This window comes from Pongo abelii, chromosome 11 (assembly GCF_028885655.2).
Source record: "Pongo abelii isolate AG06213 chromosome 11, NHGRI_mPonAbe1-v2.0_pri, whole genome shotgun sequence".
NCBI lineage: Eukaryota > Metazoa > Chordata > Mammalia > Primates > Hominidae > Pongo > Pongo abelii.
The window spans coordinates 135258464-135269544 of NC_071996.2; the positions used below are offsets into that span (position 1 = coordinate 135258464).

General features: G+C 57.9%; 1 protein-coding gene across 4 annotated transcripts; it reads left to right on the forward strand.

The window, feature by feature from the left end:
• Positions 1-5662: 5662 nt before the first annotated feature.
• PTMA (prothymosin alpha) lies at positions 5663-10739 on the forward strand. Of its 4 annotated transcripts, none has more exons than XM_024242981.3 (5): positions 5663-6013; positions 8599-8670; positions 9104-9200; positions 9660-9733; positions 10004-10101. In XM_024242981.3, the coding sequence occupies exons 1-5, from the start codon at positions 5969-5971 to the stop codon at positions 10049-10051; spliced, it is 336 nt and encodes a 111-aa protein (XP_024098749.1). In that variant the 5' UTR covers positions 5663-5968; the 3' UTR covers positions 10052-10101.
• The last annotated feature ends 342 nt before the right edge of the window (positions 10740-11081 follow it).

Genomic DNA, 11081 nt, shown 5'->3' on the forward strand with positions numbered 1-11081 from the left:
TTTGTATTTTTAGTAGAGATGGGGTTTCATGGCCATGCTGTTCTTGAACTCCTGACCTCGTGATCAGTCTGCCTCAGCCTCCCAAAGTGCTGAGATTATAGGCGTGAGCCACCATGCCCGGCCTCTCTTTTTTATTTTTAATTTTTATTTATTTTTATTTTTTATTTTTTGAGAAGGAGTTTCACTCTTGTCACCCAGGCTGGAGTGCAGTGGTGCCATCTTGGCTCACTGCAACCTCCGCCTCCCAAGTTCAAGTGATTCTCCTGCCTCAGCCTCCCGAGTAGCTGGGATTACAGGCGCCCACCACCACGCCCAGCTAATTTTGTATTTTTAGTACAGACGGGGTTTCACATTGGCCAGGGTGGTCTCGAACTCCTGACCTCAGGTGATTGCCCGCCTTGGCCTCCCAAAGTGCTGGGATTACAGGTGTGAGCCACCACACCCAGCTTATTTTTTAATTTATTATTATTTTTTATTTTTATTTTTTTTCTCGAGACGGAGTCTTGCTCTGTTGCCCAGGCTGGAGTGCAATGCCGCAATTTTGGCTCTGCAACCTCCGCCTCCTGGGTTCAAGTGATTCTCCTGCCTCAGCTTCCAGAATAGCTGGGATTATAGGTGTGCACCACCATGCCCAGCTAATTTTTTGTATTTTTAGTAGAGATGGGGTTTTACTATGTTGGCCAGGCTGGTCTCGAACTCCTGATCTCGTGATCCACCCACCTCAGCCTCCCAAAGTGCTGGGATTACAGGCGTGAGCCACAGCGCCCGGCCTATTTTTTATTTTTTAAGACAGAGTCTTGCTGTGTTGCCCAGGCTGGAGTACAGTGACACCATCATGGCTCACTGCAGCCTCAACCTCCTGGACTCAAACAATCCACTCACCTCAGCCTCCTGAGTAGTTGGGACTACAGGTACATGCCACCATGCCCAGCTAATTTTTAAAAAATTTTTAGAGTCGACGTTTCGTCGTGTTGCCGAGACTGCTCTCCAACTCCTGAGCTCAAGCAATCCTCCTGCTTAGGCCTCCCAAAGTGCTGGGGATAGAGGTGTGAGATACCACACCTGGCCGTCCTCTCTGTTTCTTAGAGAAGAGAAAGTAACTTGCCCAATTCACAAAGCTAGTGTATGTCAGGGCTGCCATCTGAACCCAGGCAGCTTAAAAATACATTCTGTCTGATCTTTTGGGGATCAAGCAGATTTGTGAGATAACCAATTAGAAATATGTTGTCAATGGCTTTAGGGGCAGGCTTAGTTGTAAACTGAAGTGCCCACAGGGCCAGGCAGATGAAATCAATGTGTTACTCAGGCTGGGCATGGAGAGGCCTGCGGGCCATGTGGACAGTGTGCAGACCACCCAGAGGTGTCCCTGTGAAAATTCCCCCAAAACAAGCCAGGCACAGTAGCAAGCATATGTTGTCCCAGCTACTCAGGAGGCTGAGGTGCAAGGATAGCTTGAGCTCAGGAGTTGGAGTCCAGCCTGGGCAACATAGCAAGACCCCATCTCAAAACAAAACAAAACATGCCTGGAGGACATATTGGGTCCCTTGCTCACAGCAGCTCTAGCCCAAGCCCACTGTAACTCAGGCTGGGGTCAGGAAAGCAGGCTTACCAGGGCACACCAGCTTGTCTTGGGGGGTTTGAAAGGCAAGGCCACTGAAGTGCCTGACCTCCTCTGTAATAACAAAGGAGATGTATCAATGAGTGGAAGTGACAGAGGACAGGAAGAACAGTCTGTTCAGAAACAGCAAAAGAGGGCCGGTGTGGTGGCTCATGCCTGTAATCCCAGCACTTTGGGAGGCTGAGGCGGGCAGATCACTTGAGGTCAGGAGTTTGAGACCAGCCTGGCCAACATGGTGAAACCCCGTCTCTACTAAAAATACAAAAATTAGCTGGGCGTGGTAGCAGGTACCTATAATCCTGGCTTCTCAGGAGGCTGAGGGAAGCAGGAGAATCACTTGAACCCATGAGGCGGAGGTTGCAGTGAGCCAAGATCATGCCAATGCACCCCAGCCTGGGCAACAGAGTGAAACTTCGTCTCAAAAAAAAAAAAAAAAGCCTGGCACGGTGGCTCACGCCTGTCATCCCAGCACTTTGGGAGGCTGAGGTGGGCGGATCATGAGTTCTGGAGTTTGAGACCAGCCTGGCCAATATGGTGAAACCCCATCTGTACTAAAAATACAAAAATACTAAACCCCATCTGTACTAAAAATACAAAAATACGAAAAATACAAAAATTGGCCAGGCATGGTGGTGCGCACCTGTAGTCCCAACTACTCGCCAGGCTGAGGCAGAAGAATCCCTTGAACCCGGGAGGCAGAGGTTGTGATGAGCTGAGATCACGCCACTGCACTCCAGCCTGGACTGAACAGAGTGAGACTCTGTCTCAAAAAAAAAAGAAACAGCAAAAGAGGTAGGGAGCTACCTGTTGCTGAAGGAACACGGTTCTTCATAGCCTAAGTAACTCCCCCACTATGAGCTGTCAGATACCACACTCCTGGGATGAGAGGGAGGTCCATGGGGGCAACTTCTGCCCCAGGGCTCATCTAAAAATGCAGATTCCTCTGTTATAGGACTTAGCCTCGGCTCCATCATTGATCCAGTGGGTAACTCCAAGTCCCTTGCTATAATCCCTAGGTTTGCTTTTTTGATTTGTTAAAAGGAGGGTTATATCAGAGGTTGAACCTGTAAATGTGTTGATTTTCAGTTGGTTTTCACCTACACAGACAGCAGTTTCATATGGTTCAACTCCATAACTGTCCTACCCACCCTGTACATGAAAATGAAGCATGAGTCAAAGGCTCACTGCCATGTACACAGTGGGCACTCAGTGAGTGTTTGGGAAATTTAAGTGGTGGTTCTGGAACCAGATGGGCAGGAGCCTTCCTCACCCACTTCTAGCAAAGCCACCTGCATGGGAATAACGTCAGAAAAACAGTTCTTTTTTTTTTTTGAGATGGAGTCGCACTCTGTTGCCCAGGCTGGAGTGCAATGGTGTGATCTCAGCTCCTGCAACCTCTGCCTTCCGGATTCAAGGGATTCTCCTGTCTCAGCCTCCCGAGTAGCTGGGATTACAGGCGCACGCCACCAGGCCCGGCTAATTTTTGTATTTTTAGTAGAGACGGGGGTTTCACCATGTTGGTCAGGCTGGTCTCGAACTCCTGACCTCGTGATCCACTCACCTCGGCATCCACCCACCTCAGCCTACCAAAGTGCTGGAATTACAAGCGTGAGCCACCGCGCCTGGCCAGGCAAAGCAGTTCTTAGAGGGAAATTCACATTCATCAGTTCCTTCTGGGTGTTGACCTTCCCGCTCCCACAACAGCCTGAATCCGGAACTGTCAAGTCTGGTTTTCAGCTGTGGACACAGTCCACTGCCCGAAGGCCACCATCCAGACGAGGGGAAAGCCTTGATGGCCTTTCCGGAGCCACTGCCCGAAGGCCACCATCCAGACGAGGGGGAAGCCTCGATGCTTAGAGGTGGTACAAGCCAGGCTCTCATTGCATCTGGGTTTTGTGGAAAAAACAATCCTCTCGAGGGTAACTGGAACTTAATGGATGCGCCGCAGGTGGAAGGCGCTCTGTCTCCCTGTTTACGATGACGCATAATCCCACCAACTCTCTAAGAATGTGACACAAAGGAGGGGGTCACGGTGGCTGAGGCCAAGGAGCCCTTCCTCTCTGTGAAGGGCGGCCCCAGGTCTGCGCGGCGGTGAAGACAGACTGGCAGTGGGAGGGAGGGGACCGGACAAAGAGTTGAGACGCGTGGTCCTCGGGAACAGCACTGTGGGAGTCCCCCGGATTGAGGCGCGCCCGTCCAGTGGAGAATGCCACCTCCAGCCACTGGGGCGCCCGGGGGCAGGGCGGAGACCCAGCGGGCGTCCCTTCGCCGCTGCATAGGAGGGTGACCGCTGGGCAGCGGGTGTTGGCTAGGTATCCCCGCCCTGCCCAGCATCTGCCCCACGTTTCTTCAGGCCAAAGTACCGGGAACCCGGGCTTCTTCCTAAAGTAAAACTCGCTCCGGAAAGGCCAACAATCCAGCGGCCAGACGGGCACCTGAGAACGCGGGCCTAACGCGTACTGGAGACGGAGTGGCGCCCGGCACTGCGCGTCTCCTTCCCGCCGGGAGACTGCGTGCTAAGCTCAGCAAAGCCCCGCTGTGGAGACGGAGCCATGTCGCCCATTACCTAATGAAACTGAGAAGGGAGACTCAGTCTCTCTTCTAGCCCCGAGCGCAAGCTCTGCTGGACTTGGCATCGTCCGCCCTCCACGATCCCACACTCCGGGTTTTCCCCATTCCCAGCTCGGCTGCACCCGAGAGACAGACGGAAGAAACTACCAATGGAAGGACGCAAAGCGTCAACTTTGTGTTCGCCCGCCACTCTCGGCCAATGTGCGCGCGTGTCTCCGGAGTCCCGCCTTCCGTGTCGGGCGCCCCCTTTTGGCAGCACAGGCACGAACCCTACCTCTCGCCATCTTGTGTGTGGCACAGGTAAATTTCTGGACTATCTTTCCACCTATTCTGGTCCTTTTTTCCACACAACCGATTTCTTAGTTCGACAGCTAAGTGCGGTGGCGATAAGGCGAGCGTAGCCTGCTGTTCTCGGATCGCCCACGTGAGCTAGATCGCTACGTCACGCCACGCTTGCCGAACCCGGCGCCATCTTGAGTGTGGCGTCTTGATGCTCCCTTCTCGGGGCTCCGCAGCATGGTTCTCTAAATGGCCCCCCAAATTTCAGGTAGTCCCCAAAGATTAGCCCAACTGGCTCCAGAGACGATTATTTTCCCCGAGAAACTCTGTAATGTTCATGTGCCCATCGCAGTCCAGCAGTGGGGTGGGAGAAGGGTAGACTCGATGGCCCGGCAGGCCCCTGGAGGAGGCTGCCCTGAGGCTGTCGCGACGGCAGTGACCGCTCGGGACAGACCCTAACTAGAGCCCTAGAATGAGGGGACCGCTATGCCGTGCGGGGCCCGCAGGCTGTCCCACTCGAGGGCTGGAGCCGGCATCGCGCATCGAGTCCGCTTGATACATGAATCTGTGTGTGCTTGGCACGGTGCCCGCCTGTCGACTGGCTTGGCCGACGGACGCCGGACCTGATGGTGGGCAATCGGGGTCGCCTGCCCACAGGACTAGGGGTGCCCTGCCCTGGGAGGGCGCGACGGCATGGCAGAGGGACGGGGCGGCCCAGGTGCCCGGGTCTCCGCCTCGTGACCTCGTTGCTCGTCGTGGGGCTGCCGTCCACTTGCACTGGGACAATCCTCGGTCGAAGGCGCCCAGGCGCGGGGGGCGGGCACCTCCGCGGGCACTGCGCTGGGCACCGCCCGGGGCGAGCGCGGCCCAGCACCCCGCCTTCCCCTCCCCCGCGCTGGCAGCCGTCGTGCGCCCGCCGCCCCCTCTTCCCTCCCCCTTCTTCCGAGCAGCCGCGGGGAGGGCGGGAGGGGGAGGGAAGGGGGCTGGGCGGGCAGCTTTGCCGCGCTTTGGCTTTCTGCGTCAGCAGCCCCAGCAAAACAGCTGCGGGAGCGCGCGTACGGAACGCGCTCGCGCACCCCTCCCCCGCGCCCTCGGCGCCGCTGAGACCCGGCAAACTCGGGCCTTGAATGACAGAGCGATCGGCGACTGCGCAGCGCGGGACGCGCCGGGGCACTGCCGCTTTAAGCACGCTTGTCCATTGTTCGGAATCGAGCCAATGAGCGAGCGCCCGCTCCCTGCGCTCAGCCAATAGCGGCCGGGCATGGGAAGTCGAGCGCCGCCCACTAATCTATATTAAAGCTTCTGGCGCCGCGTGAGTCCCCCACTGGCTGCTCTGAAAAGCCATCTTTGCATTGTTCCTCGTCCGCCTCCTTGCTCGCCGCAGCCGCCTCCGCCGCGCGCCTCCTCCGCCGCCGCGGTCTCCGGCAGCTTTATCGCCAGAGTCCCTGAACTCTCGCTTTCTTTTTAATCCCCTGCATCGGATCACCGGCGTGCCCCACCATGTCAGACGCAGCCGTAGACACCAGCTCCGAAATCACCACCAAGGTGAGGCTGGACGCCGCCCGCCCCCTCGGGGTCCGCGCGCCGCCGCTTGGGCGGTGTTTGGCGCGCAGCAGCTGGACTGCTTCAAGCCCGCTGTTGCTCCCTCTCGCGGGGAAACGGCCCGCCCCCAGCGCGGTGCCCTCAGGCAGCCCACTCTTTGTGTGGTGCGGGGGAGGGGGTGGGAACCGCCGCGGACAGACGTGATGCCCGTCGGTGAGTGGGTCGGGGGCCGAGGGCTAGGCGCGGAGGCCGGCTCACGGCCCTCGAAACTCGTCTGTGACCGGTATGAGTGGCGGCGGGAGGAGAAGGGCCTGGCTAGGGGTCGTCGGCCCGCCGGACGCACGGAAATAACTTTGAAACTCAAGCGCGTTGGGAATCGGAAGTGCTGGGGGGCGCATGTTGGGGCGCGGGCCGGCCGCGGGAAGTCGCGGCGAGCGCCTGCCGGCCGCGCTGCTCTTTGTTCGGCGCCAGGCCGCCGGTTTCGCGCTCTGCAGCGGACCTGAGGTGGTTTATCTGGACTAAGCCCCGATAAGGCGGATGGGGCGACGGGCTGGCTGGCCGCGACGTCGGCCGTCCCGGCGGAGGTGTGACGGGCTTATCCGCTTTGGGCGCTCTGGGAGGCGGGGGTGGGCGCCCTTCGAGGTGAGTGCGCCGGGAGCGGCCGCCCAGCTTCAGTCATACACCCGCGGTGCCGGGCTTGGCTGAGGAGGCGAGAGCCCACGCGCCGCAGGGAGGAAAGAGAAAGTGAAGCGCGGCGCTGGGGCGACGATGGGCGCCCCCCGCGGCTGCCCGGGAGCACCGTGTGCGCCGCAGCTCGGGGCGATGCGGGCCAACACGGCGGCCGCGACAGGCCGATGGTAGGGTCGAACTGGGGGGGCGCCCGGGCCCCGTGGCGGGTTCACTGCCCTCGGCTATGAGGTCCTGCGCGGCTGGCGCGGCTCCGCTCCTGTTGTCGGCGCCGCCTCGGTCCCATTGCCCGCCCTGGGTAGCGTCTCCGCCCTCGGTGGGAGCGCGGCGTCTCTGACTGGTTTTTTCTTAATATATCGGCCCTCGTCCGCGCCCGTCGTGCTCCTGCGGGGATTGGCGCAAGTCACCTTGGCGTTTCCTTAACCCTTGTGCCCCTGGCGTCACCTCTGGCTCTCCCAGGGGCGACTTCTTGGTAGAGCGGAGCTCGGGGTCCGGATCTCCACAGGGGCTCTCAGTGACCCTTTCTGGACTCAGTCCGGGAATCAGTTTGTGGGGGGAGAACACCGTCCCCAATGCGGGGTCTGGCTGTTCGATTTTCTCCGAAGCACCAAAAGGTGACTTCCCGCGAGGGCGATGAGTAGCCCGAGAGGCTCATCCCCGACAGTCTCGGACCTAAAGCAGCCCGGTGGACTTTGGGGCGATCTCTCGCGGGACTTGGCCCGCCAAATGCAGACATTTGGGCCTGCCAGGGTGGCGGCAGTGGGTCGTCGAGTCGAGAGGTCGGCCGACCGACGCGCGACCTGCGCGCGTGCCACTGCGAGGACTGCCTGCCCGCCGGGAGTCTCCAAGGCAAGGGACGCACTCGGCGGCCCCGGGCCACGTGCTCCTTGCGCGCGGTGCGTGCCGAGGCCCGCGCGCAAAGCCCGCCGGGCGGGGGATGCGCGCCTGCGCGCCGCGACCTCCCTGCCCCCACTGCTCCCCGGGGCTTCGGCCGCCAGGGGGCGAGAGCGGGCGGAGCCGGGGTCCGCGGAGCGGAGCGGGGCGGTCTGGACGGAGAGGGCCGACAGGTGGCCCGGAGCCGCTCGCCGGACAGCGGCCGAGGGGCTCCCGCAGGCTCGGACGCCGGACCCCTGTTGGTATTGGCGGCCGTGTGGTGTGGAAAAAGTTACCGGGCGTCCGGGGCCGCGCTGCCTTTTGGATCTCGGGCGGAGTCCCACCCCCGAGGTGCTGTCGGGATCCCTGGCCGCCGCGGGGAGGCCGGGACTTGGTGGCTCAGGCGGCAGGCCCCGGCCTGGGGCACCGCCAAGCAGCGGTTTGCGGCCTTTAGGAACAGTGGTCAGATTGGGGGGTCGGTGTGCTTTGGCTTCTTTAGAAACCTGTCGTGGCCGGGGCGGTGCGGCCTCGCGGGCCTTCCAGGCTGGCGCGCCCGTGGGGCTCTCCCCGAGCGCAGGCCCCTCCCTCGTTGGCTTATTTTTATATCTGGAACATAACCTGCCGCCTTTCTAGACGGCTCGAGGGGCGGGCTCTTTGCACTTGGAAGCAGGCTGATGGGCGTGAGTGTCCGGGGCTCGTCCACCCGGCCGGACAGGCTGGGGCTGTGGCGCCACATGGCTTCTTTTTCCTAGGAAGCGCCGGGGGGCAGTGGGAACCGCCACCGGGGCCGCTGTAGCGGGCCTTAAGGGATGGGAAACCCGATCACAGATGCCCCCCCCGGCCTTCCTTCCACCGGACCAGTGGGAGAGGGATCGCAGGAGCATCAGGCCCTTCTCAACATGTCGTGTGCGACTCTTAATTTGGGACGGACAGAACAGTCGTACAGACCAGTAGTTCTCAGCGCCTTTGCTTACCCTGGGTTGCTCAGAAGACTTACTGGTTACTGGGTTCCTTCTTCCCTTTTGAAGGACTTAAAGGAGAAGAAGGAAGTTGTGGAAGAGGCGGAAAATGGAAGAGACGTCCCTGCTAACGGGAATGCTGTGAGTGTCCGCCTTGCTCCTGAGCCCTGGCAGCTACCGCCCCACAGTTTTTCCTGTTCTACTTTAAACATATATAGCTTTGCACAGTGGCAGTATCGTTAGCCAATGAGCTTTACCCGAGGCGCGATTATTGCTAGTTAAATATTTATAAAAACTTTTCGAGCAGCGCCTGAACAAGAATAGGTTCAGAGGAGACATCGGTAGTCTGAGTTTGGGCTTGGCCCAGGGTGGGTAAAAGCCCTTGCCCTGGGGCAGTTAATGTGCAGGTTTCACGTTGGAGCCTGGAGGGTGTTGACTGGAGAAGGGCCTTTGGGGTGGGCTTGGCTGGGCTGTAGATGGAGCTGGCAGCCTCTGGTGGGAGGCCGGGCGTCAGGAGCAACGCTTTGTCCAGCCTTGGGCCAGCTGGTAGTGACATGGCCTGTTTTCTGTCGAGGAGAATGAGGAAAATGGGGAGCAGGAGGCTGACAATGAGGTAGATGAAGAAGAGGAAGAAGGTGGGGAGGAAGAGGAGGAGGAAGAAGAAGGTGATGGTGAGTAGCCTTGTCTGTCTTCCCCTTTTCAGGTACTTTTTCCTGGCCTTGTCTGGCAGAAGGGGAAGGAAGGAATTGGGGCTCCTGGGAGTGGGACCATGGTACTTGGGGCCAGTGGACCACATGGCCCTGGGCACCCAGCTGTAGAGTCAGGGAGGGTCTCCCTGACATGGAGCTGTGCCCATTCCCACTCACACTCACTCGCACACCTGAAAGTCTCTTTTTTGCAGCTCTGAAAGCCACTGATCTGTTGGGGTGGCCTCTTGGTGTGCAGCTGCTTGGGCCTCTCTCCTCTGGAGATTCCCACCTGTGTAGTGGGCATGGGTGCTCTGATTGGGCCCAGTTGCAGGCAGCAGAGGCACGGCAGGGACCTTGCAGCCCACTACATGTTCCTCGGGATTTCCCCAGGAGCCACAGTAGGAGGCAAGTGCGGTTTACCTGGCCTTTGATTCTCTCCAGGCGAGGAAGAGGATGGAGATGAAGATGAGGAAGCTGAGTCAGCTACGGGCAAACGGGCAGCTGAAGATGATGAGGTGGGTTCTGACTTGAGAAGAAGGGGGGTTTGGCATCTGGGTCTCCCCACCTGCCTCTAGCTGAGGTGCTCAAGCCGCGGAGGGACTGTTTTTGACTTTGTAGGTGGCCACTGTGTGGTCCTGAATCTTAAGAACGGGAAGGAACGGGGCTGGGCTCAACTTCCCAGAGGCCTTGGGCTGTGGAGCTGGGGGTCCCAGCAGGAGCTGAGGCAGTGAGCTGGATAGAGCCCCTGGGGTTGGAGGTGCCTTTGACAGTCTTTCTCTGCCTAGGATGACGATGTCGATACCAAGAAGCAGAAGACCGACGAGGATGACTAGACAGCAAAAAAGGAAAAGTTAAACTAAAAAAAAAAGGCCGCCGTGACCTATTCACCCTCCACTTCCCGTCTCAGAATCTAAACGTGGTCACCTTCGAGTAGAGAGGCCCGCCCGCCCACCGTGGGCAGTGCCACCCGCAGATGACACGCGCTCTCCACCACCCAACCCAAACCATGAGAATTTGCAACAGGGGAGGAAAAAAGAACCAAAACTTCCAAGGCCCTGCTTTTTTTCTTAAAAGTACTTTAAAAAGGAAATTTGTTTGTATTTTTTATTTACATTTTATATTTTTGTACATATTGTTAGGGTCAGCCATTTTTAATGATCTCGGATGACCAAACCAGCCTTCGGAGCGTTCTCTGTCCTACTTCTGACTTTACTTGTGGTGTGACCATGTTCATTATAATCTCAAAGGAGAAAAAAAACCTTGTAAAAAAAGCAAAAATGACAACAGAAAAACAATCTTATTCCGAGCATTCCAGTAACTTTTTTGTGTATGTACTTAGCTGTACTATAAGTAGTTGGTTTGTATGAGATGGTTAAAAAGGCCAAAGATAAAAGGTTTCTTTTTTTTCCTTTTTTGTCTATGAAGTTGCTGTTTATTTTTTTTGGCCTGTTTGATGTATGTGTGAAACAATGTTGTCCAACAATAAACAGGAATTTTATTTTGCTGAGTTGTTCTAACAAAGCTGTCTCAAGCCTGGTTTTTCTGTTTCAGTTTCTTCAGACCTTCCAGGGCACAAGGATAGGAGGGGGAGGATCCTGGGGACAGTGGGTTGAAGACATTTTGGGAGGCAGTTGGATGTGACCTGTGATGGGCAGCAGAGTCTGGTGGGTGGGCAGGGACTGAGCTGCAGTTGGTTGGGGGAGCTGCTCACTGGGGCAGTCAGTGGTTGCCCCAAGAAGCCTTAACGGGGGAGGAGGACTTCATCACTGGGTGCCACATGGGGATGCTGCTGCCCTGGGGACGGGGGTATGCAGCCCTAGACACTGGAAACAGGCCACACGGGACGCCATTATGTGGAGCTCA